This window comes from Drosophila simulans, chromosome X, assembly GCF_016746395.2.
Source record: "Drosophila simulans strain w501 chromosome X, Prin_Dsim_3.1, whole genome shotgun sequence".
NCBI classification, from domain to species: Eukaryota; Metazoa; Arthropoda; class Insecta; order Diptera; family Drosophilidae; genus Drosophila; species Drosophila simulans.
This window is the reverse complement of record NC_052525.2, coordinates 10250001-10265726: the sequence shown is the minus strand read 5'-3', so window position 1 is coordinate 10265726 and position 15726 is coordinate 10250001. Positions and strand designations below refer to the sequence as shown.

Genomic DNA, 15726 nt, shown 5'->3' with positions numbered 1-15726 from the left:
CAACCGCCTGGCTATTTGTACTTTTTGCAAATATTTGAGCGGAGCACAAAGGCGTCGCATTGAATCACGTAGAATTGCAATCAAAGCTAGAAATGCTACGTTCTGAAAAAAAGGGGGTTTGTGAATAGCTGTTGGTCTAGGTCGATAAAGGAAAGGGAACTGACTCTCATCTGATTGGAATGTGGTATTTCTTTGTGCCACTTAAATATAGTTACACACATAATAAATAAATTAGAAATCTCTTATCGAGAATTAACCAGCAGGCTATTAGCTTCGAGTTTTTCGATTTTCTCTTTTAGATTCTGAATAAAACCTTTACTCATCCACTGATCTATCTACTTATCTATCCATCTATGCAGGCTCAACGTCCGGAGAACACGGTTATGCAAGCGCTGGAATCGCTTAACGACGCACAGGTTAATGATTTTCTCAGCGGCAAGACACCGCTCAACTTGAGCATGCGCCTCGGCGACCACATGATGCTCATCCAGCTGCAGCTGAGCACGGTTAATCCGGCGGGCGGCGGTGCCGCCACAGTGGCCCCAGTCGCCGGCGGTGCGAGTGGTTCAAGCGCAGCGGCAAGCACAACATCAACGGTGCCTGTAATGCCAGCTGGCACTGGCTGTTCCGGCGCCAACTCCACATCCTTGTCTTCGTCGGCGGTGCTGGCGGCGGCGGCCGGAGTTAGCGGCAGCACTGGAACCAGTGGCTCTGCCACTTCCTCGTCCTCATCCTCAACGTCATCGTCATCCTCTTCGTCTTCGTCGAGAACCCGCTCTTCTGGCCAGCGATCGAGTGGAAGAATCGGACATGGCCACGTGCACAGCCACCAGCATCCGAGTCTGCATGCTGCGAACTGGCATGGCATTAGTCACGGACATGGACATGGTCACAGCCACGGAAACGGGCATGGCCATCATCATCATCACCACCACCACCACCACCATCACCATCATCATCACAACGCTTCGGCAGTGGCTGCGGGCAGCGGTGGTGGGATGTCCTCGCTGCGCAAGATGTACGGCGATTTGCCCAGCTCCTCTGGAGCATCTGGCTCGGCTCCAGCAACTGGCACTGGTCAGTCCCAGAGCTCGTCAACGCTAAACGGACCCGATCTCACCAAACTGCTAATTAAGGGCGGCATTCAGAATATCGTGAACAGCTTCGCGCTGAAGGATGCGGGCGCCAATGCTCGTCCTGTGGCCAATGGTGGACCCAGCTCGAATCCAGGGAAGCCTGTGCTAGAGCAGTCGCCCATCAAGTCGCTGTCGAATCTCGTGTCCAGTCCCATCAAGATGACAACTATCAAAAACATTCCCCTGCCCACGACGGCTGCCACAAGTTCCAGTTCAAGCTGCATCTGCAGCTCTGCCGCCCCCAGCTCATCCTCGTCCTCTTCCAGTGGAGCCTGCGCAACCGGTGGCTGCCAGCAGGATCCGATAGCTGCCAAGCTGACCTCGTGCTTGTGCACGCGACTACCCACACCGTCAGTGGCTCCTCCGGTGGCCTCTTTGGTGGCGCCTGCTCCAGTGGCCAGATCCGGATCTACCAGCTCACCTAGCAAGTGTCCCGAATCGAGTTGCAGTGGAGCGAATGCCGGATTTGCCGCTCGTTCGACTCTTGCGGGCACAAGAGTCACCTTCTCTGGCAATTCGATGCTGCACAAGACGGGCAACAATCGCATCACTAGGACCAAGCATCGTCACTACCACGGGCAGGGTCACGGTCATGGACATGGAAATGGTCACAGCAGTAGCAGCAGCAGCAGTCACTTTTTTAATCACGCCTGCGCCGGCAACCAACCATCGGTTAACGCAGCCGCTTTTGCTACAAGCTCATCATCGTCTTCCTCGTCACCGTCATCTTCCTCTTCTTCCCCCTCGAAGCGTCGCAAGCTGGAGCAGGGAATGGGAGCAGGAGCGGTAGGAGCAACGGCCACAACCGCAACAGCAGCGGCAACAGTGGCACTGCCAGCCAGTACCAGCACCACAACGGCAGAGCCCGAGGACTCGCTTCTGGGTGTGTCTGATACTAGGACTCTCGCTGAGGCGTCGCGAAATCTCACCCAGACATTGCGCAAACTCTCCAAGGAGGTGTTTACCAACAAGATCGATTTATCGGGCGCCGGCGTGGTGAGCAGCGGTCGTAGCTCAAGCAGCGGAGCCACCTCTAGCGGAGCAGCCAGTGGTGAGGAAGCACCGCGCAAGAGCGGATCGGGAGCCGTGATCGAGTCTATGAAGAACCATGGGAAGGGCATCTACTCTGGCACCTTCTCGGGCACACTCAATCCGGCACTACAGGATCGCTTTGGACGACCCAAACGCGACATCTCAACGGTGATCCATATTCTCAACGATCTGTTGAGTGCCACACCGCAGTACGGACGCGGTGCCCGCATTAGCTTCGAGGCCCCGACCACTGGATCGGTTTCTGGATCTGGTTCGGGATCCGGCAGCAGCGGATCTTCCTCGACTACTTCCTCTGGCAGCGGGCTGCATCACGGATCGCGTAGCAAAATGGTAAGCGAATCTAGTATGAAATATTTGATGATGCTCATTATCCACTTGTTTTGCTTGCAGTACTCCTCCAAGCACCACAACTGCGCCAAGTGCAACAGCCGCGCCCAGCAGCAACAGCAGCAGTCGGCGACTCTGGCCTCTGGCAGCGGAGGTAGCTGCTCTTTCCGCGACTGCCCGAGCTACCACTCCTCCTCCGCTGCCACCAAGGCTTCCACCAGCTCCAAGTCATCGTCGCATAGTTGCTGCCAGGTTGCCGAGGCACCCAGCTCTATGACCAGTCAATCCAACGGATGCACATGTCGCTACCGCCGCGATGATGGACAGGGCGAACGGGAGCGGGAGCACACTTGCCAGAAGTGCACCGTGGAGCTGGCCAACATGAAGACCCGCTCAAAAATGGACCAACTGCGCTTGGTGATGCAGCAGCACAAACAAAAGCGGGAGGCGCGTAAACTGAAAAGTGGTCCCTATGCCACAGCCGCTTCCGCATCAGCGGCCGATAGTCTCTCCTCCATCGCCGCGGGTGGAACAGCCGCTGTTCCGATGGGCGCGGCCGCACAGTACAGCGCCGTGAGCGCCCTGGTGGCTACGCCCCTGCAAGCAGCCGCTGTGCCCGTCCAGACGGGGAAAGCTGCACCCGCGAACAGCAGCAACGCCAATGCCAACGGCAATACTTCAACGGCACCTGCAACAGCAGCAACGGCAGCAGCAGCAGCACCAACAGCAGCGCCACCCAGCGAAGTGTCCCCGAACCACATTGTGGAGGAGGTGGATACGGCGGCCTAAAGGCAGCACAACCATCAGCTAGAGCCACCACCAGCCCCGCTGACCTTATCCTATTTTGTAGCATTTACTAGTTTACGCAGCAGCAACAAAGAACGAAGAGCAAACAAAAGATGAAGATGATGATGATGCGCAGGATCAGTAGAAGCAGATGATGGGCAAACAAAAGAAACTAGAACCACAACTAAAGCTTAAATTAATCGAGAGTTAGTGCATAACAACACCAATTCTTCTGTTCGAACACCCGCTCGTTTGGGTTTCCCACCTCCACGATGGGGTAAAATGAAAATGGGAGCGCCCGGAAACTCGATAAGCTGTTAAATTAATTTTAAGTCCCTAAAACACACACACACTTCGGTGCAAGCCAATATTTCGTTGGGAGCAAATGAAGTGAATGAGAACCAGCTTCTGGAGGCGAAATCCTTTAATGTTTTGTAAATTAAATTTAGTGAAATTTTTTGTGTACATCCCAGGCGCGCGCTATGTCGTGCAATTCACAATTTGAATCGTTCACCTACAGCGTGAGCAGAACGGAAATAGAATTGTATGAAAAAAGAAAGGAAATTCTTATAATGGAAATGATTAATATAGAACTCAATGTAAAACACACACAGACTATGCTGAATGATTTGTAAGCCAAAGCGGTGGCAAATTTTGGTAAACTAAAATGGAATTTAGATTTAGTTTTAGACACACCAAATCAAATCTAATACAACACACACGGTCACGATCACACACACACACCTGGCTTTGGCAGCTTTACGTTATGTTTAACTTTAACAACCGACGGCGGGCTGAATGAAAATCTGCACCTGCGACTGCGATGTGGCGCTTTAACCTAATTTGCCTTAATAGAAAATCGTTTTTCACCTATTTTTTTTATATATACTTTATCACCAAGAATGTGTTTCGAAACGCGCCGGTAAAGACGAGCGACGAATTGAATTTTGTTCACCTACACCTATACTATTGAATTAGTTAGTAAGACTATGTTTTCTATTCATTTTGCAATTATCATTACACTTATAATTACCAATTGGATTAGTTAAGTTGCGCAATTGAAGCGTCTGAGAAGCAGAAAGTAACGCTAACTTAGTTGTATAGTTTTAATTTAAGCCCAAGCAATTACTTTTTTTGTCCTACACTTACTATTATTATCCAATTCAACAAATGCAATTAGATCTAGGCGAGTTTAACTTTTAAACTTTTGAGTTGGTTTCATTTGTCTTTGCCTCGTGTGCACCACAACTACTTGATTTCAATAAATGTTTAGTAAATGGTTTAGTTAACTAATTTTGTTTGCTTATTATTTTGTCGGATTTTTGGTTACCTTTTTGTTTAGCTTTTTGTCGGGCTGCGTCTTGTGCAATACAACAACATACATATAAAGACAAAAAACACTCGTAAACGAATGAGCAAGTGAACATCAAGAATTTTGATTTGATCGACTCTTTTTAGAAATGATGTGCCAATTGCAAATACAAATACATGTGCGTATATATGTGGAACCCTAGTAAGAATTGTAAATTATATAAATAGATATATATATATCTATATATAAATATATCCTCCTCTGTCTCACACACACACACTCGACACGCGAGGAGTATCCAACTAATAAAGCATTTTATCTAAGAAAATCCGAACTTGGCACACATTTAGCATGTGTTTGCTAGTCGTAGCTATTTAGTGATAAGTCGAATTATGTGCAATTTATACAAAGTTTCGTTTATGTTTCTATAGTTTTCCCTCTAACACCCTACGTATATATCTATTCATAAAGCTTTCCATCTATATCTACATAACGAATTCAGTAGTTATAATTGCATTAGGAGACACATAAGCTCGATGTACGATAACAAATATAGGTTTAGGCTTAGGCGAAGGGCACCAGAGGCAGGATATATATGGATAAGGATGGAGAAATGAAGGATCATTGGAATGTGGAAGTGAAATGACGGAGGAACTCTGAGGAAGGACACGGATGATGATATTGGGTGGCTTTGTATGGGCATTAATTTGGTTCAGATGGGATTTCGGTTAGATTGATTCGGACTCGGTTGGATAATTTCAGCATATCTGCGTGATTTTCTAACAAGTACAAAAACACAAACGATGAGATTTTTTACATATATAATATAGTTCAAATATTTACACGCCCCCAATTCACTCGATAAGAAATTGAACCGAAAACATATGCGCAACATTTGCTGAAAACGAAAAACACACAAACAATTATAAGATCTATGTGAAAAACAAATTTTGAATTGTAAACTAAATTAAATTTTTGTCGCATTTATTTTGAATAGTTCAAATTTATCCAAAAAAAGCCCCAAGCCCAAAAAAAAAAAAAAATCGTAGATATACTCACAATAATATAAAGACATATATACACATATATTTTGGAATCGACATTTTGCATCTTTTTTGTTGACATCTTCTTAATCTTTAAAGAGATTATTATCAAAGCAAAATTAATGAAATTAGCTAAATTATTACAGGCCCTTGAGCTAAGTAACAGTTGAAAACATCTAACTGAAAAAATAAAATGTTTCTCCAGTCACGTTCCCCACAAAATTAACAAAAGAACTAAGTGAAAAATGTATAAAAACGATGTAGACGATCCTGAGTATTGGAGAAAATTTCATATAATAACCAATAGGACTTAAGTGGGTTCGGATCGAACGAACTTAGATCAATTTTAATGCAAGCTTCTTCAGAACTTTAAGGCAAACAAAAGATAAATGTCTCTAACTCCAGAAATTGGAACTCTAAAAACCGATACATAAGCGTCATCAAAAGTTTGAAATCAAGCAGAGTTGTATGGAATAAATTTCGATGGCGGAAATGAATGCAGCGGAAATGCCGTCGACATTTTTTTTGGAACGTGCACATTAACACACACGCAATTGAAAAAGAACGTACGAATAAGATGCAAATTTAATGGGAAACTTGTTTGCCATATAAAATCTAATTTTTATTGTTGTGTGTACTGATTAAATGATCGTGAAAATAATACTTATATACACGAATATATATATATATATTCATAAATATATATATATATAGATGCATATACATATAGACATACACACTTTGCCATAGCCAAAAGCCGGAAGAACGAACTTGAAGAAGTTGGGAATCAATTTCTAACAATTGCATGTATAAAATGATACAAAGCAAATGAAACAATGCAAGTAAAAGTATTCGTCAATAAACATTATTTCCAAACACAGTAACCGAAAGGTAATAAGCCTATTAATGGGACTCATATAGTTTTGGATTACATGTGGAGAGTAAGTTTACAACTTGGTAAAGTAAATGCCGCCGTGAGTAAGTGGATCTTCGTGGATGGTGGTCCGCGTAGTGACGAAGCGCACAAGAGGAGTGCGTATAATGTCCCAAACCTTTCTCGAAATTCAAACAAAAAAATAAAAACTCAGGTTTTTTTTTTCATTTTCTGTTTATTATGCTCAATTTTTGGTTTTATATTTTTGTTACGCATGTGATTATATATTTTTTTATTTATCCATTTTGTTTTCGGTTGTTTTTTTGGGTTTAGTTCGCCTTTACAAATAATCATCGCTATGATCGATCTTATATAATTTCTATGCAATTAGCCCGTTTTTAATAAATATTTAATATATTCATTAAGTTTGTAATGCGGTTTCACATTCCATATAAATAATGTACACCAAAAAAAAAAAACAATTTATTAAATATTAGTTGTTGTATGCATTTGTTTTGGTTTCCCTTCATCTCTTTGGTTTGCTGAAGCATTTTTTATGTGTTTTATACTTTTTATGTATAATAATTTTGTTTATCTTTTTTTTCGTTTTTGGTGGGCGTGGGCGTGGCCCTTGCCAAGCAGCGGAAATGAGGCCAAATAGTCATTCAATTCACAAACATCAAGCAAATGCCCCGGTGCCGTTATTATAATTAAATCATAGTTAATAATAGTTCTCTTAGTGACTTCTGCTGCCGGTTGCTTGTGGATTGCGATTAGGGGGCCAAATAGCGAGTATTTTACACATACATATACACACAAAGAAATGCAATTCTCCCTTTCTGTCTGGCTGTCTGCTTGTCTCTATAGCTGTCTCTATCTCTGTTCCTGTTGCCGTCTCTTTCTGTTCGAGTAGCTCTAAAATGCGGGCCCAGATATACGGTATTTCAAGCTAGTCCGTCTCTTTCTATTTCTTATGGCTTATAACGGGGGTCTCTATGTCAATCTCCCTACTCCTGCTGTTATCCTTTTTTATTCCCTTTTATATCTATCAACTTGTTTAACGAGTAGTAGCACAATTTTTGGACGAAGATGGTTGAAATCGAAGCGTCTAAGTGAGTGTGAGTGTAAGTGTTTGCTAAACTAAATCCTCTATGGGGGGTATATGTTCGTATTTGTGGGTGTGTAAAGCGCTCCTTAATTTACACATGGCATACATTACGATCTGGCTATGTCCGTTAAATAACTATCAAAATTCTCGGCTATGGGTGCGAGTAGAAAACGAAACGCTGCAGTTACAATATCCATTTTCATTTCCATTTCTCTATCCATATCCCATCTGTCCTAGGCTTTTCCACATTCTCCCCCCCCTCTGTTTTTTTGTTTGTTTATATAAATATATTCGGGATGGTGCTATATAGTGTGTGGATTATATATGCTATATCAAAAGAGCTGCCTGCCTCCTATCTGAATTCAAATCTTGTTTGGGTTTGTTTGAGTTGCCATGGTTTTTGTGGGTTCCTTTTTTTTCTTTTGGTTTTTTACAATAAGTATGGGGTAAGCATATATGGGGAATCTGTTACTATAGCTGCTGTACTCTCTGACTAATGTCGCCGTTCCACTAAGCTAAGGACGTTTTCGCAAAAAGGTCATTCTGTTCATATATATTTATGTATGTATATATGCATGTCCTGGCCGATGGCCCAACTCACACACATTATTAACTATTATTACTAAGCTTTGCAAAAAGGCGTGCCATGTGTATGTTAGTTATCGCTTCCTCTTATTTGTCGTAGTAGCTGATCTTAACTTGCCTCCGATCGAACTTTGTCTAGTATTACCTCACAAAAAAAATCGATACACCTGTGTGTAGTATATGTTTAGCATATATATATAGGTACACACGCATATACATACATATATTTACTCTTTCTTTCACTTTCCTTCTCTATATGTATAGGTATATATACTAAATATCGTAATACCCTTGTAAGGTTGTGTTTTTTTTTATAGTTAACAATAATCGCCGTTTATTACTCTCCCGCAGGCTTAAATATATATGGGATTTTCCTGGCCAGTGAGCAGGCGGAACATGGACGTGGGCATCGTTTTCATGAGTATCTGAAATGTATGAATTAATAACCATTTATACATACAAATAGGGAAATTCGATTCTTTATACCTCTCCCACTGAAGTGGCCAGCAAGTTCACGATCTTCTCGTGGGGCACAGCCACCACGCTCTGGTTGTTTATCTCGATGATGCGATGACCCACACGAACCCCACCCCTTTCCGCAATGCCACCTCGCAACAGACTGCAGATCTACAAGAAAATTAATAGATATCGATATAGATATATGAATAAATTTGGAAGCACTAGCAGATACAGCGTGTATCTCTCGTTTTAACTCACCACTCCGTTTTGGACGCTGAATCCCAGCTGGTACTTGGTCTCCGGCCGCTTGATCTTCACCTCGACGACTGGGGCACATGGCACCACCGTGAACTTGACCACCGTCTGGTTCTTGGTGTTCTTGATGTACGTCTGGCAGGTGGAGAGCGGCAGACCCACGAGGCTCAGTCCATTGATGGCGATCAACTGGTCGCCGATGTTGAGCTGCCCGCATCGGGCAGCAGCTCCCGAGCTCATCAGATTTGCAATTACCACGGTGGGCAGCATTGAGCCCCAGCCGCTTTCCACGATCACCACGCCCAGAATCTCGCCCTTGGCCTTTGGAACGACCACCTCCTTTTGTAGCTCTTTCTTGGCAAAGATCTCCAGTTCGTCGCCGAAGATCTCCTGGCTGTTGAGCACCTCCTGGTAGTCCATCTCCTTGACAAACCGATGATCCTCAATGCCATTCGCCTTGAGGAACTCCATGTAGGCCACCTGAAAGGCCTGGCCAATAGATTGGGCAATAAATTGCGCCTCATCGCTCTCAAACACGTGACAGATCATCTTGGGCGTGCGATTCGGTTTGGGAGCATCATCGATGTCCTGGGGAACGAAGCGACGACGGGCCATCAGAACCACCAGATCCCCGATGTCCGCGATATAGGAGATCGTGCGCAGGGCGTGATCCATCATGATTTCCTTGAGGTCCGTGTTAAGAACCATGATCTTCTCCGTCGATATAAACAGATCCACCTCTGTGCTGGGCTGCACATCGCCATCGGGGGCCTGGAAAATGATTTATTTTGTTTATATTAACTAATTACAATACTTTATGGGTTGTGGAACTAGAGAATTGGCGGGATCTCCGGGAGACAAGCTTTGATTTTGGATAACACAAGAATTGCAGCGGGCCAAATGTGTTGAATCCAATTTAATTCAAGGCAAATCAGGCAAACCAGAGGTGGGTGGGGTGGTTGGTTGTTTTGGGTGGGGGGTTTTAGGAAGGTATTTGCTCTAGTGTTTCCATTACTTACCAGCGCCTAAAATGCGAATTGTTCGGATTTATATTTTATATAGATTCGGTTTTGTTTTTATTTGATATGGCGATACGTGGTTTCGTTAGCGTGGTTGGTCATCGCGGATGCGGAGCATTTGATGTGGAGGAGGTGATGCATGAAAATATAACAGTAAACAGTTAATGAGTTTCTTTTTTTTTTCTCTATTTATTGGTCTCAAGTTCGGTCCTTCAATCAGCTTAGACAAGGTCGCTTGCTGGGTGGGTTAGTGGGTGGCGGGAGGTGGTGGTGTTTCGGGCAAATCAAAAATCTGAGATCAAAGGGATCAAAAATAGCTGATAATTTTGCTTCATTAGTGCAGGGGGCAACTAGAGGAGCAATTCAGGCGATTGTCACAATCTAATATTCTTGAAAATTAACAACAACAAAAAATCACAAAAATATCAATTCCTAATGTTAAGAATGTTGAATATTAAATAATATTTTGAAATTGCCATGCCAGAGATTTTCCATTTTGAGGAGTTAAACAAATATGTTATACAAAATAAGGACAGCAATACTTTTAAGATCTGTGGCAACCTCTGATCTGGATTTTCTTTTGGGAACACAGGATTTCTACCCACTACAAACACAGAAGAATCACAGATCACGGCACAAATGAAACTCTAGCTGATCGAAGCAATCGATCGAGTCGGGCGAGCATTATCTATTGGTAGGAAATGTCGGAGGATACTCTACCTTTATCCTGGAGACGGCTTCCTCCGCCTGCATCATTCGCGTTGATTTCGTGGGCTGACCTTCGCAGACCAGCTGCGTGGAGCCCAAGTACTTGGCCCTGAAGAGAACGCCCTCGATGAGCACTGCACCGCCTGCAGTTGGTGAGACGGATGAGAAGATGAATGACATAGTTAGAAACTCAGTTGGACAGGAGTCGATAGTCATAGAGTACATGTCCAGTGTTAGTTGATTAGTGTACGTGCTTGTGTGGGCTAGCAACTTTGTATAAAAACTGATCTTTGTATATTACAAGTTTGCCTTTATGATTTGGAATACTTTTTCTAAGCCTAATTTATTGCGTTTATAATAGATATCGATTAATCCATACTCAGTACTGTAAATGAAATAGTTTAACAAAAGTTTTTTTTGTATTTTCAATCCCTTTTTAATATCACTACCTTTAAAAACAACCACAATATGCAGAACTCTCGGTTAAGGTATTTAAATAGTTTAGTTATATCACCTAAATGGCTCATAGAAAAAAAGTACCCAAGAAACGGATTTATTCCTTGTTTCGTGTGATATTGTTAGTGTTGTATCTTAGATACTATTACATAATGGAACTTTATCTTACAAAGTATTGTACACACACACAGACACAGTAAAATGAAGAGTAGAGTTTGGTTTATTGATTTGGTTGAACGAACGAACGACGCATGCAAAAATACGCAAATAAATATGCGAAAGAATACAGAGAAATGATAGGTAAAAAATATATATACGATTAATACGGATTATCTTGATCAAAAATTGGATTGCAGATAATAGGATTATCAAATTACACATTATACAATACAATTTCGTATTTACGCAGCCACGATTGAATTTTGAATTTGCTCTGCTACGCTTTCGAAATTTAGCGTTTCGTTGTTTGCGACAATTGACAACGACAACGACAACATCAAATGCACACCGACAACATGGCAGGCCACAAGAGTATATATATATAGATATATAGTATATATATGCATACGGATATACGGATATACGGTTATTTGGTTATATATAGGAACAATCAAACGAAGGATAAACCCAACGCATTTACCTTCTTTGCTCTTACTCTTTTTCACTTTTTTCTCGCCGCTGTTGCTGTTGCTGCCGGCGCCACTGCCGCTGCTGTTGTTTCCGCCGCCGCCGCCGACGTTGTTGTTGTTGGCGTTGCTATTGGCCACCACAGCTGCATTGGCTCCCGTTCCAGATCCCGCTCCCGATCCTGCTCCAGATCCAGTGCCCGATCCTGCTCCCAATGGCATGACGCTGCCACCATTAATGGTTCCAATCTCCTGCTCGCTCAGCTTAACGGCTCCTCCCGGATTGCCCATTTCTGCAGCTGATCTCTCCGAGCCACCCCCGTTGCCGGGACTTCCCAACGCCGGCGTACTGGCCACCACCGTTGTCGAGGTGGCCGCCACAGTTGAGGCTACCACATCGACGCCGCCGGCACACAGATCCCCGCCAGAAATTGGCATTTTACTGAGCGATTTCTCACTGTGCTCCGACGAGCTCCGCGATAAACTGCGCTGCACCATGCCGCCAACCAAGTCAAGCAGCTTGCCGCCATTACCGGCACTCAGAGTGAGACCCAATCCCAATCCAGACTGACCCTTCGGCGGAATCGGTGGCGGTAGCTCCGGCGTGGAGCTGAGCAGGGCATTGTAGCCGTTGCGCGTCTTGGTGCTCGGTATCTGCTGCTTGGGCGAGATCTTCGAGAGCAGCGAGCGCGGCTTGCGATCCCAGCTCTTGTTCTCATCGTAATAGCCCTGGTCGTCCAGCCTCTGGTGGCCCAGCAGGCGGTCCGTCTCCAGATCGGTGTCCACGTCTTCCTCGTCGGCACTGTGGTTCTTTGAGTGGTTATCCGAGCCGGATTCCAGCAGATCCTTTCCAGCACCGCCGTCCAAGTGGCGCGATAGCCATACGGGTGAATTGGCGCCAGGCGATGGAGATCTTTGCACTGCGGATACCAGGTTGGTGCGCTCCGGAATGGGCGGTGGCATGCCGCCGTTGGCGCTGCTGCTGCAATTGCTGCCGGCGCTTCTGGTCTTTCCACTTCCGGTTCCAATTCCATTGCCGGTTAATGTCGAAGTGGGCGAACTGCGCTGCAGCGTGGAACTGATGGCCGCCGCCAATGGAGTGTGCTTGCTGCTCGGCTGCAGCAGATCCACGTCGTTGCTGCCACCGGCTAGGCTGCCATTAGTGTTCACAACGCCACTGGAGCAGCCATTGTTATTGGGCTTTCGATGTGGCGCCGGAGCGGGAGGAGGTGGCGTCATCTGCACCGTGTCTGGACGGTGGAAGACTCCTAGAAGTAAATAAGGGTATAAATATATTATATGTGAGAGGGACTACAAATGTGACACTGATGTGAACAAATCACTTACCGATCGAGTAGAGCGAATCCAACTCCGGATCAATGTTCTTGAACACTTTACTGTGGTTGCTGGGACTCTGATCTAGTGACAATGTCTTTGGCGGATGGGATTGCAGCTGCGTTTGACCCTGTGACTTCGCCTGCTCATTGTTGGGACTGGCCACCAGTGTGGCCACCAGGTGGTGACCCACCACGCCGACGCCGCCATTGCTATCCGTTGTCGTGGAGGCGGTGGTGGTCTGGTTATTCATGCTGTTGAGGCTGTGGTTCGTCGAGATGCGCTTCATGTCCATCAGCATGGAGATCCCTCCACTGCCACCAATGCTAGTGCTACCGCTCAAGCTGGTGGGGCACTGGCCGCCCTGGTTGGCCGTCGACTGCTGCAGGTTCTTCTGGTTGTTGTTGTTGTTCTCGGTGTCACTGGTGTGACCGGAGGAGAGGCCATCCTCCAGGACGGGCATGGCCGAGGCATAGAACTTTGCGTAGTTTGAGCAGGAGGTCGACACCCCGCCATTCATCTCTCCCGAGAGACCTGGAGAATCGAGAGGGATTTGGTAAACTTTCGGGTATTTGAAATGGCCGCACTTACTGTCCAGATCGCCGCAGTTGGAATCGTAGTCGGTGGTTTCCGGAGAATAGCGGTAATTGTGGCCTCCACCCGGGCCCACGCCTATTCCACCGCCCACTCCCACGCCTCCGCCATGTCCGCTGCTCGTGCTCAGCAGCTGGTTGTGATTAAGCCCATCCTGGTCGGCATCCCGCTCGCCGCTGCTCCGACTGGTGGAGTCCAGGAAGAAGTCAAAGTCCCGCATTAGCGGACTGCCGCTATAGTGTCGTCTCGCCCCGCCCATCGGCTGAGCGGTGAGCTGCGCCTGCAATTGCGGCTGCTGTCCATAACCACTGAAAACGAGGCGCTCGGAATCGATGTGGCCGGATTGGGGCGCCCCCTGTGCGCGGTAGTTCTGCTCACGATCCTGTTCCAACGGCTCGTCCTCATCCTCGGCCTCATCGTTCTCCTCGTCGGCATCGTCGTCGACCTCCTCGTCGTCTTCGGCTTCTTCCTCCTCGGCCAAATCCTCCTCGTCGCGCTCAAAGTTGCTGTGGAACTCGTACTGGATATCCTTGAAAATAATATATATAGATTATAAAATATTCAGAAAAATAATTTTGTGAAGTTTCATAAAAATAGTGTGTCATAAAAAATAACTATCATCTCTATCCTACTCACAATGCTGTCCACATCGCTACCATTTTCCATGATGGGCTGCTCGTCGGTGGAGGGGCACTTGAAGAACTCCTCCAGCACCTTGCGCGTCTCCGAGAACTCGTAGAGATAATCGAAGGTCGAGGATTTCGTGTGTAGGCTCAAGGGACCCAATCCGCTGCCCGCTGCTGTTGCATTTCCGGTTGCTGTTCCGTTTCCGCTTCCGGTTCCGTTGACAGTGCTGCCCGCCACTGCTGTCGGTGGTGCTTGCGCCGTTTGCGGTGGAGTGCCCGCCCGGCTGGCCATCTCGCCTCCGGCGATTCCAATAGACAGACCCACTGCCTCCGGAGTGGTCAGGTCGGATATGGTGCCAATCTCGGACACATCGTTGCTGGTGTCCTCCGCATTGTTGTCGCTGCTCAGCGGCTGTTTGTTGGTGTTGGAGTTGTTGTTACTGTGACTGCTCATCAGACTGGCAAAGTGCTGCTGCTGATGTTGCAGCTGCTGCTGTTGTTGCTGCTGCTGCTGCTGATATTGCTGCTGCTGCAGGGGAGGGGAGCTGCTCCTTGGGTCACGACTGGGCGGCGAGATGATGCGCTGCAATTGATCAATTATTTATAAATAAAAGAAAAACGAAAAATGATTGATGATACGCACCTGCGGAAATCCAGGACGCACTGGATAGTTCTGGATGGACTGCTGCGCCGCGTGCATCTGGCCGGGATTCACTGGATTAGGAGAGTGCGGGAGCAGGGAGCTGAGTATGTTGTGGGAGCTGTGTGGATGGCTCTGGGCCAGAGCAGCCAGTGCTGCGCGGGCTGCCGTCTTTTGGAGCGAGGTGGCCGTGGAGCTCAGCGGTGGTACGGTGGCCATGGGCACCTGCTGTTGTGGTTGCGGTGTTGTTGTTGCTACAACTGCAGCTTCTGCCGCTGCTGGTGGTTCGCTTTCGTCCGCTGCTGCTGATGCCGCCGCCGCTCCAGTTGCTCCCAAATTGCTGGTGCTGGTTACTCCAATGCGTCTGGGCGAGCCCTCGTACTCTGCGGATAAAAGCGATTAAAATACGAGTTCAAGTGGATCCAGTTATTCGGAATCAGACTAACAAAAAACGATGGACTATACAAATGCCCGGTCAAATATATATTTCCCACCCACAGGTACTTGCACAGCTTTCAATATCTACACGGGTAGATTTAAAAAAAAAGGATTTACTCTCAAACAAGTGGATGATGGCACAGAATTTTGCAATTTTAATCCTTTTTTTCAGGTAGGAGAGGTCAGCAAAAAATTTGAAACACTTTTTCCGTAGCGCTCAAGTGGCTTCAGTTTTGATTCAGCTACCTTTGTTAACTGACAGACAGACTTTAAACCATTTTCAAATAATTCAAGTAGCGGATATTGCTATCAAAAGTGAATAAAATATTTATGGCGCGACCCTATA

General features: G+C 46.1%; 2 protein-coding genes across 16 annotated transcripts in view; one reads left to right on the top strand and one right to left on the bottom strand.

Annotated features, from left to right (window-relative positions):
* The window catches only part of LOC6725616 (midnolin homolog), a 31331-nt gene extending 26736 nt beyond the window's left edge, over positions 1-4595 (top strand). The window contains exons 3-4 of the mRNA XM_002106587.4: positions 360-2519; positions 2580-4595. Of these exons, the coding sequence (XP_002106623.3) occupies positions 360-2519; positions 2580-3305 (2886 nt within the window). The 3' untranslated portion in view covers positions 3306-4595. The remainder of the gene's footprint in view (positions 1-359; positions 2520-2579) is intronic.
* Positions 4596-8059: 3464 nt separating this feature from the next.
* Positions 8060-15726, bottom strand: part of LOC6725615 — a 76708-nt gene continuing 69041 nt past the window's right edge. For 7 of the 15 annotated variants that reach the window (XM_039297439.2, XM_039297443.2, XM_039297441.2 and 4 more), the window contains 10 exons: positions 14946-15325; positions 14313-14885; positions 13674-14205; positions 13095-13616; positions 11762-13015; positions 10678-10808; positions 9958-9963; positions 8942-9709; positions 8711-8851; positions 8060-8649 (listed from right to left, as the gene is read on the bottom strand). In XM_039297439.2, coding sequence (XP_039153373.1) covers positions 8578-8649; positions 8711-8851; positions 8942-9709; positions 9958-9963; positions 10678-10808; positions 11762-13015; positions 13095-13616; positions 13674-14205; positions 14313-14885; positions 14946-15325 — 4379 coding nt within the window. In that variant the 3' untranslated portion in view covers positions 8060-8577. The remainder of the gene's footprint in view (positions 8650-8710; positions 8852-8941; positions 9710-9957; positions 9964-10677; positions 10809-11761; positions 13016-13094; positions 13617-13673; positions 14206-14312; positions 14886-14945; positions 15326-15726) is intronic. The other 8 variants (XM_039297449.2, XM_039297453.2, XM_039297446.2 and 5 more) reach the window with 7 other exon arrangements.